Source organism: Erithacus rubecula, assembly GCF_903797595.1.
Source record: "Erithacus rubecula genome assembly, chromosome: 1".
Lineage (NCBI taxonomy): Eukaryota > Metazoa > Chordata > Aves > Passeriformes > Muscicapidae > Erithacus > Erithacus rubecula.
The window spans coordinates 97,298,387-97,323,683 of record NC_136658.1 but is presented as its reverse complement, the minus strand read 5'-3'; the positions used below and the strand labels follow the sequence as shown (position 1 = coordinate 97,323,683).

The following is a 25,297-nucleotide window of genomic DNA, read 5'->3' as shown; positions in this document are numbered from 1 at the left end:
GCTTTTTTGGAGAGACAGTTTGCCAAACCCAGTGTCAACTCTGCTTATGAATGTTGTGAGTTCATGCAGGAAAAGGTCCTTGAGGTTAAGTAGTTATTGCAGTTGGATATGCAAAAATTCATCTGCATCTTCTGAAAGAATGAAACCAGTAAAAGGAACTTATCTGAGGAAAATTTGATTCATAGCTAGTTGTAATTCAGATACTCAGATTTTTGAAATAACATGAACTTTATTTCAACTAGTATTGAGATAATGTGAGCACTCATAACAAGCTTTGTAGTTTTTCTGAAATGAAATTTAAATAAATAATATACAGTTCCTGTTCATAATCTTTCAGGCTTGATCTTTTTTTTCAAAAATTCATAGAAATAAAATACATTTTATTAATACAATTTTTACTTTGTTTGTCTTTTTTCCCTAGAATTCTCTATTGTTATTTTTTTCACCTAACCTATTAGTTCTTCAGGCAAGATGTTACTAATGTTTCTCTTACTTAGATTTTGCTGCATTGAGATTTTTGGCTTTTTCTAGTTTTGTTTTATTTTCTTTTTATAGATCTTACTGTTATGAATTTTTCTATTTCAGATATGTCTTCAGAGGAGACTACACAAAGTACAGGTGAGAATTTTCATGAAGAGGGTAATGTTTCAAGGGAGATGTTAGTTGCATTCATGTTTTTTGTTGCTTTTCTGTTGTTTTTTTTTAGCAAGTGGAATTTATTTATTCAAATTTATTTTCTTACATTTGTATTTATCTGTAATCTGTATTTTTAGTCTACATGACTAGGGCTCTGAGGTGCACTTAACTGAGTTGTAAAACTTTCTTTTTCATTCAAAATATTGCATTGCTTACCAAAACCCAAAGAAGGCATTTTTTTTTTTTTTAGCAAGTATATAGGGAGGTTTTGTATATAGAATGTTTTCTATGCTTTCTGATACTCTTTAAGCTGTTTTACAGAACTAAAATGTACACCCCATTCCTTGAAGACACTTTCATATGTTCTTGTAAGGAGTTGTCAAATAGGATTGGAAAAGACTCAATCAAAAGAATTTGTTACCCTTTCTTTTCCTGATTTTCCCATTTGAAGCAAGGAGCAGGTTCATTCCATATCAGGATGGATTCCTCCATGCCTGTACAGGATGCTGGGCAATCTGCTGTTCTTCATTGTTTATTGAAAAACACATTTTTCGAGCAGGATTCCTCCTATGCTGAAGTGTCCATGTAGAATAGGATAAACAGGAATCACCTTAAAAGCACCACTTTCTCCTCTGAACAATAGAGAGCCAGGAGTCACTGGCTCAGATGGGGATACAAACATAGAATTGGATGGATCTTACTCCCTTTGCTGCTTTTACATTTCCCACACTGAAAGTAACTTTATTTTCTTATAAACTGTCAGGTGTTTACATTTTTCTTGCATAGATAGAGTCTGAAATAGAAATGAGAGTTTATTTTTGTGAAATGTATTTCATGGGTTTTTTAAGTTAAAATGTGAAAACTTTTTACTTCCTTTTTTAAATTTTTTTTTAACAGAATCTCTTACAACAAGTGATTATTACTCCACTACAGCACCAGGTAGGATTCATCCATTGCCACTGTTACATTTTTGTGCATCTCAAATTTTAAGTGTGTGTGAGTTCAGGAAGTCTGCTCCCAAATTTTTAATCTGCTTTTTACTTGGTATCTTGGTGTGTCATATTCACAGCCTGCCTTACCTCACATTAATGTCTTGTCTGGTAGAATAACTAATTCTGCAATTTGAAGCAAACTGAATACAGTTGTTGTATTTAATTTCAGGGCAAGCCTAGTAGGACCAGGAATAGACTGAATTTTATTTTTTAATTATCCACATAGAAAGTCAGTAGCCCAATTACAATGGATTTGCCCTGAGTTAGTGCAAGTGGAAGAGGAACTGGCTTGGAGTCTTAAAGATGAGGATAATTTGACTGTGTGCACATGACCTGCAGAAATATTCCAGCTGTGTTATCTCGGGGGAGTGGAAGCCCTAATGACTTTTGATCAATTTTTTTATCCTCCACACTTGGTGGCATGCAGAGATCTTACAACTAGGGGGCACACAAATGGGTGTTCTTTAAGGAAAAAGGAGATGGTATTAATCTTTTGTGGCACATCTGGATTTTGTGTTGGGTTTTTATAACTTGCTCTTTATTATAAATTATTAAATATATATTATTAATTATTAGTAAATAATTTTGACAATTCATTGTTATATTCACATATGATTATTGTTTATCAGCTATTTATGTGCATTTTATTTTTTAAGGATTATTTATAAAAAGCAGTATACAAGGTTTGTAACTATTTCACTCCCAACGAAAGGGAAGGCAAATTTAGAGTCATGGAATTGTTCTGGTTGGAAAAGACCTCTAAGATAATCAAGTCCAAGCATCAAATTTATTTGATTCTAAACTAATAAACTCTATAATAAGCTAAATATATAAACTAAACTCTATATAAACTAAATAATAAATTTGATTCTAAACTAATAAAGCAGCAATCTTTTACAGTAAAATGTTGGCACAACAAAAAAAGTGAAAAAAAATTCTCATTTGGTACTAACTAATAGCAGCAGAAAAAAAAGAATTTGTTTATTTTCTGTTAATGGAGGCCAATCCATCTGCTTAAGTAAGGAAAGTTGTTTCAATGAACAAGTGTAGGATTTTATCTTGGATGCAAATATTTTTCCAATGCTTTATTTTGAAATTATACAACAGAGCCATCTGTTTACAGTACCCTAATTTAGGATCAATGTTATTTCTCAGCAGTGTAGGTTGTGTTGAAAATATGGAAACTATGGAGCAGCCAAAAGCTTGATGTAACTAGATGAAGGCATGGTCTGCTAGATAAGAGTGTACATGGTTGCTGTCATCCCAGTTTGGATTCCATCAGGTAGAACAGTCTTAGCTTCATGCTAAGATGATAAGTAGGATCCTCAGAAGCAGATAATATCCTAGTGATTGATTTCTGTGATAATGGAAGAGCTTATCAATTATATATTGATTTCTGTTTCTATTTAAATTAAAAAAAAAAAAGAAAAAAAAAATGGGACCACTTGCATGTAATTCTTCTGTCAAAACTGTTGCAGAAAATTATTCAAAATAAATTAAACAAAGGCAGCATATTTCTGAATACTTACTCTTAGAAAATGTTGTGGTAAGTACTGTAGAGAGGTGAAACCTAGACAGTATGTCAACTATTTCCGGAAGATAAAGACATTTACATTTCAAATACTGGTTGATTGTAAATACGTGTGGTAGTATTTGATTTAAGTTTTACTTTTTTACTCAGTAGTTGTTTGGTTTTTTTCCCCAAAAAAATCTATAGCAGGAGAAACCATTGTATGCAACGTAACACGTGTCTGTAATTATTCAGGTTAGTGTTTTTCTTTTCTCTTTTTTACAATAAAAATCTTGTCCGGCTATTTTATACACAGAGTAATGAAGCAATGTTTAGTGTCCATGTAAAAGCTAGGTCTGTAAAAAATTTCCATGGAAGTTTAGAGAGATTTTATATTAATTCAAAATTACTAAAGGTGGGGAGTTTAAGAAGTGTTTAGACTCTTGTGCTTTTGATCTTTGTTTTCTCATCAAAGACACAAAATTGAAGATAAGAATTGCAAAACCCCCCCCAAGAAACAAATAAGCTATGGAGTTCTATTTATAGTAATGTGAAGTGCAGTTTTTCTGTTTTGGGAAAAAATTAACTAGAAGGAATTTAGGGACAGCCATCAAAGTTTAATATATAGAAAATAATGAAGCTGTTGGGTTAATTTTTTGAAATAGGTGAAAAGAAGGAAGAAAAATTGCAAAAATAGATAAGCTAGTGCAAGTGTTCTTAATTTCCTTGTATCAAAATACAAGAGAGTAAATTTTTCAATTCTCAAGAAATTCTGTGTTTTATCATTGATTTTTCCTAACTTTTTATACTTTTGGTTTTAGTGTTCTATGTGGGCAAGGTAAAACTTCGGGCAAGTGAAGAAAGTAATGCATCACTAAATGTAGAAATAGTAAGTATTCTTTCTTTTAAAACTTTATTGTAAGGAAGATTGAAGTGAGTTTCTTCGTTTACACTTATTTTAAGTGACATGATTCTTACTGTGTTTGCAGTACAAGATACTGTTTGCAGTGGATAGAACAGCTCTGTTTTAAACAGCTGCTTTGCAGCTAAATCTTAAAATTCCAGCTAAGTAAACTTCCTCCAGCAAGGACCTGTATTCTCTTCATAGCCACTGAGAGGAGGGGGATGCCCTGGGTAATCTCAAGAATTTACATTTAGGCACACAGGATTTCCTTTGAAGATTAATTTAGGCACTTCCCTTTGGAAGATGAGCATCATTAGATGACAACTATTTGAGCATATTTAAAGTTGGATTATATCCTGGAATAATTCATGTTGAGATTCTCTAATAGTTCTATGTTTTTTGTGTATTTTTTGATTATGCTTTTGCATGATCATTCTATGTTTTTTTGGGTTGTAATTACTGGGTTATTAATTTTGCAATAGGCTTATGTGGCAGGGGTGTGTCCATTTATATAGCATAAGAGAGGTTTAAGAGGACTATATCATGCATGGCAATGACAATATTGATGACCCAGTATCAGGATAATACTAAGAGGATGAGAATGTGTCATTATTACAGATGAAAACTGAGGGGAAGGAAAAAGAAGGACCTTGTATTTTTATCCTACACATCCCTGTCAGCCCTCAGCCTGAGATTTCACATGCAAGTCCCTGAAATCATGAGGATAGTCAGCAGTGTAACCACAGAGAAGAGCTATTGCACAGCTGCACATGGAGCATTGAGTTTGGGCAGAGATATGGCCCTGGCAAAGCCATCTCTACATTCTGTTGTGTTTCAGGGGTGATAGTGCCTGCTGAAACTCTCCTAGTGTGGTAACATTACACCTACAGCTTCTGCAAAAACTGGTTTCCATCTCTTGAAACTCTTCTGGTTTTTAGAAGAATATTTCTTAGGGGAAGTTAATACCCTGTATATTAGAGTATGTTTTTCCTCATGACCTTTGCTCCTTGCACAAAATGTAAAAATAACCAGTAATGTTGGTAACCAGAGGACCATAAGAGTGCATATATAAAAAGGGTTCTTAGATAAACCCAGACCCTAATGGTAGATGACACTTAGCTCAGTTTTATCATCTCTTTCATTACAGTTCTTGAATTCCCATTGCCAGTATTCTGACATCTGTTATTTTTGTCATTTAGGGAACTTGTCCCATTGTTGCACTTAGAGTTTAAAAATTCATTTGGTGTCTGGACTAAGCTGAATTTGTTGCAAACTAAGCCAAATTCCTCTTTTTCCAGCATAAGACATGAGTTCACTGTCCTTTTCCCCCTATCTTTCACAAAGATTTAGGGGTTTGGTCTACTAGATCAACACTTCCTTCCATAGATTGTGACAGCAGTGTCATGGTCAATACTTGTTGCAGTGTATTAATGAGAAAATATGCTTCTTATCTTTGTAATTTCAGCCTATTAAAATGTGTGAAATGAACAGTTTTCTTTTAAGGCCAAAAGTTATTGGTTGTACTTAGCTGTGGGATTTTTTTTTTTTTTGTAACAGATTAATAACATAACTACCCGCAATCAAGTAAAAAAATTAATTGAAATTCCAGCACATACCTCACAAGAACTGAGGTAAGTAATTCTGAATAAATATTGAAATATTTTTTATATTTGAAAAAGATAAAGTGAGACCTTCCATGTGTTGAGCAGACTTTGTGTTATTCCTGCACATTAAAAATTTCACAAGTTGTAAGTTCTTGCTCTTTAACATAAAGTTCATACTTCCTAGTTTATGTATCACTGGAGTTTCTTTTAAAGAATAGGACACCAAATGTTTGTTATAATTTAAGGATTCAGTCCATGTGGTAGGAAATTATGAAGAGAACTTTCTTAGCTGCATGTGCTTCAATAAATATTCTTGAAATCATATCTATGGTTTTATTTAGGTGTAGTTTTTTCTCTGCCAGTCTTTATAAGGAGAGGTTTGAATGAGTATTTCCCAGACTTCCCTGAAAATCAAAAAGATGTGGTTGGCCTACAAATCTTGTTTGTAGAAGAAACCCATATTTCTGACTCATTCTATTTCTGTGGTTTTGAGTCTTGGCAAAAGGCAAAATTAAGATTTATCTTTTGCTCTGTTAAATAAAATTTTCTGTGGGTTGGTGTTCAAATGTGATGACAGAGGTTTAAATTTAGTTTGTGTAGAGACTAATGAAAGTCAGCCCTTCAAATATTTAATACTCTGAAAAGTGGTTTTGCAGCATTAGAACTGGTGTGACGCTCAACAATCATTAATTAACTGGAAAAATATTTTTTCTCTGTAATTGTTTTTTAAATTAAATTGTTGTAATTGTTTTTAGAAATGTCAATAAAAATCCTCCATAACAGCAATATTTTATTTTAAAGCATTTCAGAGTTCAACAAAACGTTACGAGCAGTAAGTGAGGTAAGATTACTGATTTTTGTTACTGTTTGGAAAACTTTTTTCCAACTTACTTCTCATAAGGCATCACTCCTAATTTCTCCTAATAAATCAATTTTTTTTTTTTGTTTCCATTGTCATTACAGTCCTCTGTTATGGAATGCAGTGCAGAAAACCAGAGGTTTGTTCTTAAATTTTTAATGACAAATATTTTAAAACTCATATGTTGTCTTGTGATATGGGAAGTATGCATGGCTCTGATCCAGAAGAAAAAGACAAACTCTCTAGGAAGTTCAGAAGTTCAAGAAACAGGCTGGAGAAATATATATAGGTTAACAAAGAAATTCTGATTTCATTATTGTCCTGGCATTAGTGATTTTGGAACAACCTTTTAGAGTTTGTTGGTTTTATTTAACCCAAATGTATTGCTTCTCATTAGTCTTGTGCTGAAACTCAGGCTTCCCTGTCATATTTCTTCTGCATCTTGGTATTACCTGGGTCACATAACTGGGAGCACCAGAATTCCAGAACTTGTGAATACAATACAGTCTTTGAGGGATTTGCTTGAGACATCCCAAGTTGCTGTTCTTCAGCTTGGGAAAACCAACCATCTTTGGGGTAGGGGGAGCCTGAGGAAGTAACCAGTTCAGAGTCTGGAAACCATGGATTATCAGAAGGGCAAAGCTGCTCCAGAGAGGTGATCCTGGAAACCCTGAAACATAGATGATGTCTCTCAGTTTAATTGCTACTCACCATTAAATTGTCCTTTGAAATGACCAGCGTAGGAACACTGTATTCTAAAACAAAATGTGAAACTTCATTTCTCCAAATACTTGAATCTGGACTTTATCTTCCTGGATTAGGATGAAAGAAAAGCCCAAAACACTCAAATAAAATGAAAGTAGTCAGATCTCACCTTTATGTCACATACTGGCAGTCACTAGTGTAATCTTTTCATTTTTATAAGCTGGAAAGCAACTTTTTCATTCATCTCTATGTTTGCATTTGCTAAATATGAAAATTTTTTAGTAGATGTTACCTATTAGGCAGGGTTTCGAGTCCTCAAATTGTAGTCATGGAGTTACATGCTTGAATGGGTCACTGAAGTTCTCTCTAAAGTCATGAGAGAATGCTGGCATACTAAGATAATGGAGATTACAATATTATCCTTGCAAAATTATCAACTCTTAAATGACCAGCAATGATCAGGGAGGACTCCATTTATGAACTGACATAATAGAGATAAGGGACAATAAGTGTCAAAAGCTGATGCATCATGCTTCTAATCAGCCTGGCATAGTGGTTTACATGGATTAAAAATACACCCAAATCTGACAAAGACTAGGAAAAATGTGCTTTCACACTTGGTATTTGTGCTAATGTGCTTTCATTTAGCATTTGATGTTAGTTCCATGTATTATAAAGATGAGGCAGCTCTGTTTCTTGTGTCTTAAGCTTTTTTCTTCTCATTGTAGTACACACTGCAAATTCATAATGAAGCTGGCTGAGAGAGAGAATATAAGCAGTTTAACAGAAAAAGCAAAAATAAGTCAACTTGGTAAGTTATGTTTTCAACACAGTCTCATCACAATTTTACACCTTTACATGTGGTCTTCAAGTAGCTAAAAAGACAAGATAGTTCCTTTTAGTTCAAAATATTTTCTGTTTTGAGCAATATAAATACATAAAAATGCAGCCTTCTGTTTTTTGGGGGTGTATGTGATAGAAATAACATTTTGGTATAAAATTGCCAGCTGCTTTAATATAGCACACTTTGAAAGGATTAGGTGTAAAATAAGCTGAGAACAAAAATGTCTTGCTGAAATGAAAATCTGAATTGAAAGGGTTGTTAAGCAGCCAGGCTTTCTTAGTGATATTGTGACAGGATAGAATACTGGCTCATACCGTTTCTCTCTGTTTTAAAAGCTGTAGTGTTGCATTTTGGTTTGTTTAAAATTAAAAAAAATAAAAACAAACAAAAAAACCCAACAAACCCAAACCAAATCTGAACTTGTCAGGCATTGAACAAAGGTCTGGGAGTATGGCAATATTCTGACTGGTCAAGTGTTCTTTTGTTTTGCAAAACTAATTTGAGAACAAACTTCAAAATAAATTATGCAGTATATCCTATAGTTTAAAGGCATAATACATGTGGTTAAACATTCTACTTAATGGTATCAGCCATTTTTATGCTTAAGGATAATGCTACTTTGTTATCTCAGATCAGTGCTGCTGTTCATCACTGAAATATTGTTCCTTGACTGCTGAAGAATTGCAAATTTAGTAAGTATAAATACAAATTTTGACTTGCTTATTTTCTAAATCTCCTAATACATGGCTAGAGTTAACTTCCATGCTTCAGTGTAATAGCCAGAAAGGACTCCACAAGAAAAAGCTGGCAGTCATTTTCCAATGTAGCTCCTTCTTTTCCTCCCTCTTTCCCTTCCCTCCCTTCCTATTCCTTTTTTTAAACTTTTTTCCATGTAGCATCTAGCTTTTGTGTTCAGCAGCAGCTCACCTTCAGAACAAGCAACAAAGGCAGTAGTGGTATTTGTTTGTGGGCTTGATAGTTAACAACTGCAGCAAAGTGGAATGTAAGAACCCTCTAAATAGTGAAGCAGGAAACATCCAATCTGATTTATTTTAAAATATACATTATTATTAATTAGTATGTCCATATAATTATATATATTCCTCTATTATAACTTGTTTTCTTCAAAATAGAAGGAGTGTTAAACTTAACATGATTTTTGTGCCTTTTTTTCTTTTACAGTACTATACAAGTGCCACCTCATTTTATATGGGTTCCTTCCCCTCATTCTCCATCTCTCCCTAAAAAGACTTTCTTCAAATCTAATTCTATTTCCCCCACTATACTTTCTGCCAAAAAAGGCCCCACAATTAGACCACTGGTCGCACCAGTCACAGAGCATTATTTTACTGGAACTCTTTCCATATCTCCCTTTACAAACCTTATCTCTGAAAATTCTATGTCCTCAACCACTGTTACCACTACACGTTCCTCTTCTGAGTCTCTTCCTCAACCTACCATGCCAACTTTTTCTTCCAAAACTTACAATAAATCCATCACTGTTCCCATACCTGCCACAAAATCTGTCACTAATACTGCTTTCTCAGTTAAATCTGATGCTGCACACCTTAACAAGACTTTTACACTACTTTCTCCTTCTGTAGGTTTCACTAAACATCCTTCACTTTCTTCTTCTGAACCTCACAAACTTCCAATTGTAAATGGCCACCTTGAGGCTATCACCACATCTGTTGCACAAATTCCCCCTGCTACAAGCAAATCTATATCTGGTCACAAGAATGTTAGTACAGTACCTATTGTTCCCCTTACTCCTTTCACCCCTACTATTAGTCCTGTCAACCATTCTGTCTCAGCTTCTCGTCCTCATTCTACTGCTGATGGCCATGAGACCCCAGGTAAATATGACAAGTAAATAATTATTTTTGTTTGAATGCCATATACTGGATTTTCTTTTAAACTTCATTGAACAATGTTATATATATGAGAGGTGACCTTACAATTATTATGAATTACTTTGGATGGGAGTGTTGGTCTGCTGGAGGGTAAGAAGGCTCTACAGAGGGATCTAGACAGGTTGGATCAATGAGCCAAGGCCAACTGTATGAGAGGCTCAACAAGGCCAAGTGCTGGGTCCTGCACTTTGGCCACAGCAACCTAGTTCAGGCTTGGGAATAGTGTCTGAAAGCTTCCCAAAGGAAGAGGACCTGGTAGTGCTGGCTAACAGTGGCTGAACATGAGCGAGGGTGTGCCCAGGTGGCCAAGAAAGCCAGTGGTATCCTGGCTTGTGTCAGCAATAGTGTGGCCACCAGGACCAGGGCAGTGATTGTCCCCCTGCACTCAGCACTGCTGAGGCCACACTTCACACCTCATGTCCATTTCTGGACCCCTCGCTACAAAAAAAACCCTGGGGTGCTGGAGAGAGTCCAGAGAAGGGCAACAGAGCTGGGGAAGGGTCTGGTGGAGTCTCAGGAGTGACCTTATCACTCTGTACAACTCCCTGGAAGGAGATTGTAGCCAGATGGGGATCAGCCTCTTCTCCCAGGCAACCAGTGACAGAATAGGAGTAAGTGGCCACAAGCTGTGCCAGGGAGGTTGCTGGGCACTAGGAAGAATTTCTTCTCTGAAGGGATAGTTAAGCAATGGAATGGGCTGCCCAGGGATGTGGTGGAGTCACCATCTCTGAAGATGTTCAGGGTACAACTGGACATGGCACTCAGTGCTCTGATCTAGTTTACAAGGTGATGTTTACTCAAAGACTGGACTTGATGATCTTAAAAGTCTTTTCCAAGCTAAATGATTCTGTGATTCTATTCTGTGTGAAAACCCTGAGACAGCTTTCACTTGGTGTTCACATATTTTGAAATACATTCTGATGCCTTTGGGCATGGTGAGTGATACCTCACCCTACACCATTGTTAGTAACTCTCATAGGTAGTACAATGCTCAATTCCCATTAGAACACATGTCTTTTGGACAAAAAATTAAGTCAGAGAGCAAGGTAGATTTTTTTTTTAAACTAACCAAATATTTAAAGTACTGCACAGTAATGTTGGATCATCCTTACAATATTGTTATTGACTGGGAATATTCTTAGTGGCTATGCATTTTCTTATGAAAACTGTACACATCTTTACAAGCTTCTTTTCAAATTTCTGACACTATCTTGATTTTACTCTACGTTCAGGTGTTCAGTGTCTAAAAATTAAAAATAATAGGTTATTTAGTATATTAATGGTCTGATGTGTGGAACTTTCAAATCAATAAAATGCAAATTTAATGTTGGCAGTTTGAAACCTTGCTTTATGTTTTCATGGTATTTAAATTACTGCTCTCTGCAAAGTAGCTGATAGGGAGGAATTGCATAACTTGTTGAGAAACCTTATGAGTAGTGATACTAGTTTTTGATCAAGGGAATTGTTTAATTTTTCTGCTTATCCAACCTTATATCATTTGTTGAACACAATGTTTAACTTTTCATTTGTCACAGGAAAAACCCTTTCAGCCACCACAAATATAACTTCTGTGCACACTGCCATCAGTGTCACCACAGCTGAGCAAATTGTGTCCAAAATAGAACATGACTTAGCAGCTGGAAAAATAGAGCCAAAAGATGTAGAAAGGATGGTTAGTGAGGTGAGCAGTATCCTCACTGCTTCTCAGCCATTACCATCACGAATTTCTAACAGGTAGGTCATTCTGGCAATAGATTAGAGGAGTGTTGTATTTACTGTCTTGATAAATTGGCTTCAACAAGTTTCACTTCTTCATAATCATAATCCAGAAGAATATTTCTTGTTCTGTAATGTAGTTGTTCAAAGTGAAATGATTATTATTCTAATGTCTAATAGAATTCTAATTCTATTATTCGGCTCTACTATAATACAATGCCATAGAAAATGTGGGGGGTTGTTTTGTTGCCACCATAATAAGTGAGCATTTTGCACCACTCACGGATTATTGGTCCATAACCATAACTTGCTTGAGAATTTTGGATGTATGTGCTTGGCCATACTAAATATACTTTTTCTCAACAGAATTATAAAACTGGTGGACTGCATCGGCTTAAAAGTAAACTTATCAACATCATCTGCGGAATTTGTCTCCCCCTCCTTGGCTCTGGCAGTTGTCAAAACCAACAGAATCCGCTCCAACCAAATGTCTTTTGCTGTCCAGGACTCAGCTGATCTCCAGGTTACAAAACACTTACAATATCTGCAAATAGTCAAACATTTATTTTAAAGTGTTTATGGTTTTATATTTATAGGAACATGAGTTTGTTCTTTATGTCAATTTCAGGATCTTTAGCTCATGTTAATTACATACTGTTTTTCTAAGCGCTTCACAGTTTTTCCTTTAATTTTCAACTGTGTAAGTAGGTGTCAGAGAGAGCTGACTTAGCAGAAACTGGCAGAACTAATGAGCTGTTGGAGAGGGTGTGCTAGAACAGCAGAATGGACAGTGTTTGGCAGAATAACTTTGCCCCAAGCCCGCTGAATTATGAGTCATTTATTCAACCACCATGACAGTGCTGAAATTTGTCAGAAGTGTTGCAAGATGGCTTCATCTGTTGGAAGCAAGTAATTGTAAAGGGTTCCAAAGAAAGAACTATTATGTGTGTTGCTTGGATAATGATGCTCAAACATTTGTCACTAATGGCATCTCACCAAGAAATAAGTGCTTAGAAAGTTTGGTTGGATCCCCTTTATCTCATTCAAAACCTCCCTCCTGACAGAGAAAATAATGGACAATACCAGCCTTGGAGGCTTAAGCAAGGAGAGATGGAAAGTTTTGGACCAATTTTGACACATTCTGCCTACTCAGAGAAGAAAATAGCTTAATGTATCGTAAGCCATATGTAGTACTGGAACTTTTCTGTGTTACTGAAAATTATATAAATGTTTAACATTTGAATTCTTTTCTATTTTTTAGCAATATATAGTGCATGAATGTGAGATGACTAGGAGGTGGTAGTGCTGACATACAGATAGTTATTTACTGAGGAATGATTTTTTATTTCATGGTACTGGTAATGAAAATCTGAAAACATTCAATAAGTATCATCTCCTTCAAACTAGAGCAACAGAAGTGCTTTTGTGGAATTCAGGATTTCTTTGATGGCTGTCTACACAGTGATCTCCCAAGTGGGGTTTTAGTACCCCAGGCTGTGCACACAACAGTCCCCTGCAGTGCGGGAAAGTGTTATTTATATGATTAATAAATAAAAATACATTTTGAAAAGTAATTTTTAATCTCCTTAATTTTCTTTTATATTTTATAACTTGCATAATATATTAGTAGACTAGTTAATACATGTATGGAAAGGTTCTTGCTCAAAAACTTTTAGGGGATGCATGATCAAAAACATTTGGAATGTGCTGGTCTAAACAGATGAGTTAAACCACATTGTTAGGGCACTTTGGGGAGTTCACACTGTTACTCTTATTACAGCCATTCTTTCAATACTCAGATAATTTATTTCTGCAGTACTACTAATGTTTCACATCTCCCAGGAACTAGGAGGTGATGATATTTGTATGTAAGGACTAATGTATGACAGGAATGTTGAGAGATCTTGAACTGAGCAAAGCTCTCTGGCCTGTAAGCACAGCACATAAAATGTGCAGCACATAAAATGGGTGAAAGTTCAGATCCCTTTTTGTACAGTATTTAATCACTAAGCTCTTGAGGTACCTGAATTGTAGCTTATCCAGTTTACTTTTGAAATTTTTGCCAGATGATCAATAGGTTAGGGTTTATGTTCTTATCTAAGAGCATAAACTTCACCTACTGAACTTAAAAATGTATTGACAAATAATGGCTATTTACACTTTTCCTGGATTCTGACATACTTCCTACAGGGTATAAAAATTCTTTGGCTTTGCAAACTTTCATGCTGTGAAATATTGATCTCCCTACATAGTTACAGTTGCAAAGAGCTACCTGGGTTTTTGCTCCTCACCTTTTCCAAATCAATACAAAACAGATTAGTGTGTTATGTCCCTGTAGGGAAATGGTTAAAGCCAGATTGTTTTCAATGGTAGGCAGACATGATATAGGATGTATTTTTCAGTGCTGTATGTGCTATTTATTCATTGGAGCAGGAGAGGAATGAGAGCTGCAGTGGGTTTGTGACAGTAATTAGAGATACTTACTTTGAAGTTTTAAACTGAAAATAAACCTTTTTTTTTTTTTTTTTATTTGGAGGCTGAAACAAAGCATAATCCTGGTGTTTATTTTTCAGATCTCTCTAGGAGTTCAGAGAATTCAGAATTTAAATAATCTTGGATCAATTACACTTCCTTCATCATTGCTGAAAAATTTACCCACTGAAGAGTTGGAGTTGGCTTCTAGAATTATATTCAACTTCTTTAAAATGACCACTGTGTTCCAGGTATTTTTTGGCCCACTGTTCATAAGAATTTTAAATTTAAGCTTAGAGCAAAATATAAATGGATTTTTTTTCCCCACAAAACACATTTTGAAACTTCTCACTTAAAGAGTAATTATTTTTGTCCAGAGCTTGTTCCACATAGTAAATGAGCTTGTGGGTGATATACTCTAATATTGTTTCCTTTAAGATTTTAAAATCTGGGACTTTTTTTGTCATTCCAGGATGTGTCCTTGAAGAATGCATCTTTAATCAGTGGTGTTATATCATCAAGTGTTGCTAACCTCACAATTAGCAACTTAAGGGCAAATGTTACTGTCATTTTGCAGAATATCAAGCCTAATCAGGTAAAATTTACATTTTGGGAGACTTAAAGTACAGTTTTGTTGCCTCCACTGAAGTTGTTGTAGTGGATACATTTTGCTAGGAGTACATGTCAGCTTGTTCTGCTTTACTAGTGTGGACATTTCATCTCCACCCAGACATTAAAATTCACTCCTATTTGTTTATTTACCACTGATAGAAATTTTGGTTCTCAAGTAGTGTAAGGTAATTTTGCTCTATCAGAAATTCATCCAGCTATTATCTTTCTTATTTACTCTTCTGTTATATTCTACAAAGAATAAAAGCTCTTAGAGGGAAGACTGACAGTGTAAGTTGCTATGGTAAATGCTGCAGTCATGACATTTGTGGGTGTTGCATGGCCAGAAAATAAGTATTTTTTCTTAGGGGAACTGAAACACAGGATTGTGTTATCTGGAAGTATTAGGATTTTTACACCATCCCTTTCTAAAAGGAGCATCAAGGATTAAAGTATTCTATCTTCTATCATAAGAGAGTTTAAAATACTCAGTTATTATAAAGTGAAAAATGTAGGAATTCTGCCTATGCACCTGAAGCTGTTTTCAGGAACTGGCTCAGTGGCATCTTTACTTGTTTTGACTTAATAATGAGTTTTGAAATAAAACTGTAGAAGTATTGGTATTTATAGCAATATAGTGTATTTCTGCTGGTGTTTATAGAATTTGCATATGTGGGGGTAAATCTATGTGTAAATGTTTTAACATTGTGATAGTAGGAAGTGATCACATGTTTGCAAATGAAAAGGTTTTTCCTTTTCTGTGTGGTCATGACTTCAAAAGTTATGAAGTCTGGAAGGAGAAGAAATCCCAAGAATTTATATGGTGAAAGAGTATTCAAAAGGTTCTACCAGGAACACAATCTTTGCATAAGCACAAGAGCTAGCTCCTGTCTGGTGACTTAAAATTTTTCAGCATATTTTTGCATGCAGTTTGCAATATTAATCCTTTTATACACCTAAATTAATTTTGTGTTCTTGTAGAACAGGCATATTTGCTGTATACAGTGTTTATTCTTGCATGAATTTTGTAAATCACTCATAAATAATTTGATCTGAATTCACAGTTCAGTAAGTTATTTTTGGGTTTTTTTTCTTTTTACTTCTAAACAGGATAATTCAACGGTTAGATGTGTTTTTTGGGACTTCAATAAAAATGGTAAGTACTTGAGATCATCCAAGATGCTATGCTGTTTTAGCTATGTTAATTCATGTTAATATAAATAAAGCCTTTTATGAATAACAAAGCTGCTTTTTTTAACAGGTGGACATGGAGGCTGGTCATATGAAGGTTGCACAGTTAAAGAAAGCAGAGTAAATGAAACAGTCTGTTCATGCAACCATCTCACAAGTTTTGCAGTTTTGATGGTAATTGTTTTAAAAATTATGCAATCCTACACTTGTTCAAGAACACATTTGACCTTGAGTTGTCTTAAGCCCGTGAAGACCCAATAAGCTCATACAACCTAATTAATAATATTCAGGTTTTATTCACTTTAGTGTTAATATGGATAGCCATGCAATTGGTCCTTGTTGAATGGGAGTCCATGGGTTCTGCTGGAGGAAAAAAAATCTTGAAGTGCTGCAGCTTTTACATTTAGGCAGCTTTTTATACTCTTGGAAATAAAGTTTAGGAAATCAAATTTAGAACAAATTTTTAATCAAATGGGTTTTCATTATTAGAGTCATAGAATTATAATATCTCAAGTTGAAAGGTACCCAAAATGATCATGGAGTCCCAGTTCCCTGCTCTTTACATGACTAGATTGGCTTTTTTTTTTTTTAATCTAACCTTTTATAAGAGACATGGTGAAAAGAATGCTGTCGTTTTTTTATTTAGGAGTGTAGAGGGAAAGGTGCATTTTGATTTATTTTGGTGGTTTTTTAATCTTTTTCCATTAAATAAACCTGTTATCTGAAAATAACTTCTGTTTCTGTTTTAGGACTTGTATGGAAATATTCCTTTGAATCCCACACAAGAATTGGTACTGACTTTCATATCGTATATAGGCTGTGGCCTCTCTGCAATTTTTCTTTCTGTTACCCTTGTGACCTACATAGCCTTTGAGTAAGTAATCATTCAGCTGAACTCCCATTATTATTCAATTGTGATTGATTATAATCTTCACTGAGAAATCCTTTTCAGTAGTTATGGATTCTTTCTCCACAAATAATTCACAGATTTGGCCAGTTCACCAGGAAGGTGTTGATTCAGTCTTCAGAAATGTTATGAATAAGTGAATTATCATGAAGCTCTAGGCAGTAAGAAGTAAAGAAGTAGCACTCTGAAGTATTTTATAATGTCTTATCATAATAGAAGTGTAGGGAATGTATATTTAAGATACAACATACAAAAAGAAGTACATAATTTGAACATTTTTAAAAGAATTTGTATTCTTTCTTTATTCTCTCATTATTCTAAGATTGGGACTTGTTTCTAAGAAGGTTTCAGACACCCAGTCAAAAGCTTGATCTAGTTTAGCAATAAAGAACAGACATGTTTTGGGCCACAATGTAACAAGAAGTCCAACATACAGTATAAAAAACCCCAAAAATGTGGTACTAAACACTTTGACTCCAAGTTATTGTTTGTATTTATGTAACCTTTTCTAAAAAACCTTATATATGCAGACCATTAATTTGGAAGTATGTTGTAAATTATTCTCTCCATGTATAAATGCAACACATGAAGCATTGTATATGAATGAAAATGTAAAATTTTTTATTCTTGGCATTTGTGAATACCAAGGACTGCAGGAGAGGAAATAAGCCAGGGAACCACAGAAAGCTGATGTCATCTCACAAATTTGCTTTATTTTTTTTTTTTTTAAGGAAAATCCGGAGAGACTACCCCTCCAAAATACTTATTCAGTTGTGTGCTGCATTACTTCTACTCAACTTAGCTTTTCTCCTTGACTCATGGATTGCACTGTATGATACACGAGGCCTATGCATTGCAGTTGCAGTATTTCTTCACTATTTTCTCTTGGTTTCCTTCACCTGGATGGGCCTGGAGGCTTTCCACATGTACCTGGCCCTTGTGAAAGTCTTTAACACTTATGTACGGAAATACATTCTTAAATTTTGTGCTGTTGGTTGGGGTACGTATTTTTTTTCCTTTTTTATTCTAAATAGATAATTCCTCTTATCAAGTATTTCAGTGAATGTGGCACAGGTCAGAAATGAAAATTAGGCAATCATTAAATGTTATGAAATATATTCCACCTTTCTGAGGCATGGAGTCCCCTCAGTTGCAGAACTGAAGTTTCTGCAATGCAAAGGGATAATAATAAATTTTCCTTGTGCTAGTAAAATATGACCAATTTTGAAAGTGCATGCTTCCATTATTTTGAGAATGCCAATAAGTATATATATTGTATTTCTGGAATAGCACTGTTGCTAACAACAAGCTGCAACATCAGGTCTAACTGGATAAAGGATGAAGAGATTCTGGGCCTTCTTTATCTCATATTTGTTTCTTAAAACATATGTGGGAAAGAAAATCTGTTATCCTGTAAGAGATATTTTGAATAATTTTGAAGGCTGTTGGTATTTGTTGGTTTATTCAGAAAGTTTTGGAGCTGACTGTAGAGGACTCCTCTTGTTTCTTTGCAAGTTGTGCTCCTGAGCAGTTTGAACACTGGAATATTTCAGACAGCTAGTGGTCAGCAGAATTCAACAGCCAGATTTCAGAAGCAAGTGTAAATTTTTTAGAAAATACAGTAATTGAAAATCCTCATAGTACTATCTCTGTTAGGATTCTTATGTATGTGTTTGGTCCTATCTTTTAGGGTTACCAGCAGTAGTTGTGGCCATTGTGTTGGCAATATCACCGGATAATTATGGACTTATAACCACGGGAAAGGTTTCAATAAATGGACCTGATGAATTGTGAGTTAAAGGGAGGTTCTTTGGGGGAGGTGAGGGTGGGGGAGGTCCTACAAATTGCTTTTCTTTAAAGTAAAGGGGAGGAAGGCAAGGAAGCAATAGCAGTGCTTGAAATGGTATAACTCTACAGTATCTCATGTGTTTTAGGATTATTGCCTCTATGAAGGCTCATATCCTTTGGCCAAAAACCCACTTTTTTTGGTAAAAAGGCAAAAATGGTTTGCATGTGCATCAAACTACCAAGTTTTTCTTATGTTTATTTCACTTATTTTCTGTTTTCAATAATGTTTGACAGGCTGTTTTTTTTGTTCTAGCTGCTGGATCAAAAATAGAATTGTCTTCTATATTACTGCTGTGGGATACTTTTGCCTGATATTCCTGATCAATATCAGCATGTTCATTGTTGTGCTGATCCAGCTCTGTCGTATCAAAAAGAAGAAACAACTCGGTGCTCAAAGGAAAACCAGTATCCAAGACCTTAGGAGTGTTGCTGGCCTCACATTCTTGTTGGGAATTACTTGGGGGTTTGCTTTCTTCACAGTAAATGAAGTTTTTACGTTCCTCTTTACTATTTTCAACACTTTGCAAGGTAAGCTGTCCTCCATGTAACAGCTTCCTGTGTATAATACAACAAACTAAAAATTTTGAAATGTCATTTTCTTGATTTAGCAGTAAAAATTTAACTTTGATATATGCAGTATCCTATTAATTATATTAGAGATGAGATGCTACTGCTTTACAGTAAATTGCAGTTTTGTTATGATAAGGTACAGAGAAACTAGATACTATTTATATAGGCATGGTATATTCATAAATATTGCCATTTTAAAAGTGTATGCAAACTAGATATCCCTGGAATAGTCACAGTCACTAATAAACAGATAAATTTTGAATACGCAGTTACTCTAAGTGTTCAACTTAGAATGCAATTAATGTAGTGAAAATGATATAATTTCTTCAGTTCCCCTAAGGCTTCAGGAGGAGGTTTGACATTCAGCAAAGGGTCATTGAGACAGGCAAGGCTGCAACATCTAAAAGTTAGTGACCCAACTCTTAAGCATGACCTGTATAGTACTTAAGAACATGTGGGAAGTGGATATGAAAACAGGAAGTTTTGCAAAGGGTAGGGTGCTACTGGACATATCTGAAAGCAGAGTTGCTGCAAAGACTTTTATATAAAATATAAATATCGGAGATATTGTGGCTGTCCACGGTGTCCTAAATATACCTGAACTGCCCTTCTGAAGTTTGGATTCAAACTTCTTAAATGGCACTTAGATGACTGGCTGAGTAATTTCCCAGAGAGACTAAAGCAATTAAAATTGCAGTTCAGTGTGTACACCTCTCCCCTATTCGATGTGTTGATTTGCTATTATTTACTACTAATTCTAAACCTAATACAACTGTTTCCCATTACAGGTTGGAAACTGTGCAAAGACTGTGTGCCACTTTCCCTTAAAGGGGGAAATCATGGTGCAATTTTTAGCAGGAGAGCTAGATGCCACCCTATGTCAGTTAGTAGTGAATGAGAAGTAGACAAAGAGACTGTAAAGTGGCACTGGTTGGAGATGGGATAAACACCATCTCTTCTAGAAAATATTTGGAATCATGGTAAAGGGAGTACCATTTATTATTATTTTAGATATGAATTATTTTATTTGTATGAATGCTCAAAATTTGTAGCATTGGTGGTAACAGGTTAGCTGCTAATAAAAGATGTAACACAGTCACCCCATGTGCTGAAAGAAGCTTCATAGTCTGATTGTGCTATCACACCCTCTCTGACATTGCTTTGAGATTTTTTCCAAAAGCATTAAGTAAATTTCAAGATCAACAGAATTTTTCCCTTTTTGTTTGATAGAAGGAAACTTTACACACTTCATACATTTGGTTGCATTTGTTGTTTTTGGTTTTTTTTTTTTAATGTATATGATTCCTGTAATCTATGTAAGGAAAAAGTGCTCTGTAGTGTTCAGAGTTGTAAACTTTTTCAGGAAAGAAAGGTGTCATTACTTTTTATTAGAAATTTAAAATAAATGAAAGAAAAGCAAAACATTGTTCATCAGGAAGTAGTAAAAGTGAATTTTGCAACAGTCTTTTATGTTACTGTTTTGCAGGGTTCTTCATTTTCATCTTCTACTGTGTAACAAAGGAGAATGTCCGTAAACAGTGGAGAAGATATCTTTGTTGTGGGAAATTCAGGCTGGCTGAAAATTCTGGTAAATTTTTCTTTTTTTAACTTCTGAATACTTATATTTAGTGTTAAGTTCCTGGTATTTTGTAACAATTACAAGAAAAAAAAAAAAAGAAGCAATTGATCATGTTGCTGCAGTTGCAGTTCTAATTTATTATCCAAGATACAGTAAAACTCCAAAATTATACTCTTTAAAGGTGGTAACTGATGCAGCTCTTGCATGTTTACATGCTGTTGCCTTAAGCTGTTAACTGATAAGAGATGACCTCTTCCACTGCAGGGTAAAGGCATGTCTTTGCAGAAGACTTTTGGTCAGTTAGAAACGGTAAGAGTTGTTCCAGCTTCTGGGTCAACCGTAGTTTTACCAGTGACTTCCACAAAAACAAAGTGAAGCATGGTTCAAAAAAAACATTAATTACTTTATGCTATTTTGTTACTAAGTAGTTGACCTCTTGTAAAGCCACGTACTTTTTATACATTTTCACTTAGAGAATCAATTGCACTTCAGTTATGTTTCTGATCTGGTCTGCAGTTGTAAGACTATGACAGTTGGCTTCTTGTATTTTTAAAAGGGACAAGAGAAAAGGAGCTAGATTTAAATAATTTTAAACATCAAGAATAATTAAATTCTTATGAAAATATAATTCTGTATAGAATACTGCAAGAAGTATATAAAGCCTTGGTTTTACATCAATTCAGTTGCATTATTAACTATATTTTTATGTAGTGCTTGTGTGACTTGTGTTACTGTTTTAGACTGGAGTAGAACTGCTACGAATGGTTTAAAGAAGCAGACTGTAAATCAAGGAGTATCAAGTTCTTCCAATTCTTTACAATCAAACAGCAACTCCACTAACTCTACAACACTGCTGATGAATAATGATTATTCAGTTCATGCAAATGGAAATGGTAAGTATAATGCAAAATAGTATTTCTTCAGAAGTAAAATTCTCCATCCTTCCTGTTCTAACACAGTACTGTCCTCTGCACTGCTGCCCTCTGCTCTGTTCCTGGTAAGTTGAAATGCAGGTGTAAGTAGCACTGCACTTAGCTTTATTTGCAATTTGCTGTGGCTTGTCTGTTGACAAAACTAGATATGAATCACCGTTGAATGAACTTACTAAAAACTGATCTTTTTTCACTGAACATAATCTAGTTCTGCACACTCTTGCAGGGCACATGTCATGCTGCTGATTTGAGCTCTCAATAAAAATAATCAGTTTTTCAAACTGAATTATAACTTACAAATCTGGAATGTATAAAACCCTAAGTCAAACAAAACTCAGACGACATTATTCCTGTGTGCCTGAGGTATTTTCCTCAATTGATCAAGAGTTGAGGCTAAGAAGTCATGTTGTCAACTAGAATGTTTATTATGAAGTTGTTGAACATGCTTGGAAAGGCTGTGTTGTCCTCATTTCTTGGCCTGTGCTGTCAGAAGACAGCATGTAATGACAGGATTGTATCAGCAGATAACCTCTCAGATGTACAGAGTAAATGCTATGGAATTCTTGTGTGAGTTAGAGGTTATAGTTCCTTTGAGTGTACTAAGTGTACATTGCAGAGAAATCACAACTCTTTGGGAGATGGCATTTGGATATGCCCTGAACAGCTTTCCAAATTGAGGGTTTTTTACATTAATTTTTAAAATCTCCTTGTTTGGATGCCACATAATGAAATAATTAACATACTTTTTATCTAACAGATCAGTTGAGAGCCAGAATTCAGTAACATTCACTATGATAAAATACAAAGTAAGGCAATATTTTTAGGTAGGAGTATTTCCTTTCAAAGAGAGAAATTTTCAGGCACAGAAGTCTGCATGTCTTGTTGGGTTCTTTTTTCCCTGCTATGTTAATTATTCTTAAGAAAGAAGCCATCTCTCCCTCCAACATCTGACATGCTTATACATAGCTACAAAAGCATTTTGACTGCTTTTCTCAACAGAAAGAAAGATAGCAAAAATGTTCTATTGAACTTGTTTGTTGTAGCAACTGAGTGAATGAGCCTGTTGTGGCTTTCTGGAAAATGTTTTGTTCTTTTGAGTATTTTAAAATGAGATGCTAAATTGATGACCTAAACCATTGAATTATGCCAATTCTGTTGGATGTGCTCCAATTCTGTCCTACTAATTCACATAATCAGACCTTTCCAGTGTAGATGTCTGTATGTCCAGTGCCAAAAGCTTCTTGGACAAAAGCAGCTGAAAGAACTGATAAAACGTTGTTCCTGTGCACTTACAAACATGGATATTTTGGGTGACACGCCTAATTTCCTATTTTATTGTCTATTTTGAGTGCTGTGAACCTCATACCACGTCCTCCATTCATATCAAGAGGGTTGTATCTTGCCTTGCCTGCATAGTTTGACTAAATAGTTCTTCTGGGCCCTTAGAACTTCAGTAAGAAGAAGCTTAACCTATGCTTGGACAGCTCCCAGCAAAGCTCTTGGAGGCAATTCCTTACACCTAATCATCCAAACATGGGGCAGTTGTATCTCAGAAGAGCTGGGTTAATGCCTCCAGAAGGTATTGGACTGCTGCTAGTAGCAGTAGTTGTAATTGGTATTAGACATGGACCTTCTAATTTACTGCACCTGATTGCTCTCCTCTCAAAGCTGGAACTTGAAAATAACATTGCAACACTTCATTTTAAAAAGCAACTTCCAAAACCACCAAAAACACTGTAGAAATTAATACCTATGTTATAAATACACTGAGCTGTAAACACGTTATGGTTTCAGCCTCACTTCTTCTACTGAAATGCTATTCCAGATTCAGGACTGAATGACTTACCATGGTAAGTTTGGGATGTCTATATAGCCTGTGACTTTGCTTTCCTACTGGACTTCATATTTTCATGGCATTCTAATATTTCTTTATTTTCAGTTTTTCTCTTGCAGATTTGCATGTTTCAGAACCATTAGGTATCACATGGCAGATTTCCTGCAGATTTCCTCACTGAGGAACACAAACCACCTTTCTGAATTTCTTCACAGAAAAGCCTTATTTTCTTCTCAGCTTTTGCCCTAACATTAGGGCACAGCTATTTTGAACACTCCTAAGATAAAACAGTGTTAGCCAAGGGGTTAAATAACAATCACAGTGTTAGCAAGTATGGTTATTGTCTATAATTTCAACCTTTTTCTTATTTGAATTAATGAACAAAGCTCTTCTGCTCATCTTACCCTGTCTACATTTGTGCCTGTTTAAGTGCTTATAGCTGCTTAAATTAATAACTAAATGTTTAAAAAATCCAAACCGAAGTATTTGCACAAATACTTAAAATAAAAAGACCCAAATTCTCATTAAAAATATTTGCTTGAATATGATACATAGAAGCAGGAGATTTATATAGTGAACTAAACATTTGTGGACCATTTAATTAAAAGGCTTCAGTCAGCAGTGATATTTGATGTGTTCATTGTGGATTTATCTAAATGTGTAAGATTCTCTGCAGTCTAAATAAGATTTTTGACCCATGATCAGACCTAGGCCATATTCTGATTATCCTTCAGAAGTAAATGCTGTAAGCTGAATTCCTTTTAAATGCAACAAAAAAAATATTTCCTTGTATTCTCACTTTCTTCTTTCAGATGCATGGCACACCTGAGATACCTTTAAAACTAAATTTGATAAAGCAAATCATTCTAGTGATACTTATTCCAAGTCAAGTCTACATTTTGAGAATTGTCACCTTCATTGCTTAAGATATAGAATCCTTGTGCATAAATACATGAACATCTCTCAAGTATCAGGATTTCATACAGGAAAAGAAATGCATACAAAATATTTACCAAAAATACACATTTTAAAATTGTTGCAGGGATAAAATGAAAAGTGTGTGAACTCCCTACAGTGACTAAAAAAGCATGGGAGGCTTGATTCTGGACCTTTCTCATAGGGGATGCACTTTTTTGTTTCAACAGGCCATCTTTCCAGTGAGAAGAATGGTGTTTGTTTCACTGTACAGAATGGTGATGTGTGTCTCCATGACTTTTCAGGCAAACAACTTGTATTTCAAGACAAGGATGATACTGGCAGCCAAGAAAGCCAAATCTCACACAGAAGGACTCCTAAGAGAGGAAGTCTAAGTTCTATGGAGAAAATGTGATTTTCTTTTAAACAGCACAGTTTTACAGTGTGGAGTAGAGTTTTACTTTAGCAGTTTTACGTAATGTGAGCAGACCAAGAACTGATTTTATTTAATATATGGTACTGGAACTTCAAGGCAGCCGTGCAATGGATTGACAAGGACAATTATTTAAAAAAGAAGAAAAGAAACCTACTGTTTTGACAAGGTATTGGATGTCAGATTACAGCTGGCACACTTCCATTTTGTTTATTCAGCAGAGTGGGGTTTTTTGAGGGTTTCTTTTTACATTTAAATGAAAGTTTTATTTAGACTTTTTTCATTACAATTAAGTTTATCTGGATATAATACTTATTAGTATTG

General features: G+C 34.9%; 1 protein-coding gene across 1 annotated transcript in view; it reads left to right on the top strand.

The window, feature by feature from the left end:
• Positions 1-25,121, top strand: part of ADGRG2 (adhesion G protein-coupled receptor G2) — a 56,010-nt gene extending 30,889 nt beyond the window's left edge. Inside the window, exons 6-28 of the mRNA XM_079323627.1 lie at positions 586-618; positions 1,534-1,575; positions 3,346-3,393; positions 3,960-4,027; positions 5,600-5,673; positions 6,448-6,487; positions 6,610-6,644; positions 7,939-8,021; positions 8,686-8,746; positions 9,237-9,910; positions 11,503-11,701; positions 12,050-12,206; positions 14,257-14,406; positions 14,628-14,750; positions 15,875-15,920; positions 16,026-16,129; positions 16,705-16,829; positions 17,594-17,862; positions 18,553-18,652; positions 18,964-19,238; positions 20,767-20,868; positions 21,600-21,752; positions 24,771-25,121. Coding sequence (XP_079179753.1) covers positions 586-618; positions 1,534-1,575; positions 3,346-3,393; positions 3,960-4,027; positions 5,600-5,673; positions 6,448-6,487; positions 6,610-6,644; positions 7,939-8,021; positions 8,686-8,746; positions 9,237-9,910; positions 11,503-11,701; positions 12,050-12,206; positions 14,257-14,406; positions 14,628-14,750; positions 15,875-15,920; positions 16,026-16,129; positions 16,705-16,829; positions 17,594-17,862; positions 18,553-18,652; positions 18,964-19,238; positions 20,767-20,868; positions 21,600-21,752; positions 24,771-24,955 — 3,146 coding nt within the window. The 3' untranslated portion in view covers positions 24,956-25,121. The remainder of the gene's footprint in view (positions 1-585; positions 619-1,533; positions 1,576-3,345; positions 3,394-3,959; positions 4,028-5,599; positions 5,674-6,447; positions 6,488-6,609; positions 6,645-7,938; positions 8,022-8,685; positions 8,747-9,236; positions 9,911-11,502; positions 11,702-12,049; positions 12,207-14,256; positions 14,407-14,627; positions 14,751-15,874; positions 15,921-16,025; positions 16,130-16,704; positions 16,830-17,593; positions 17,863-18,552; positions 18,653-18,963; positions 19,239-20,766; positions 20,869-21,599; positions 21,753-24,770) is intronic.
• Positions 25,122-25,297: the final 176 nt, after the last annotated feature.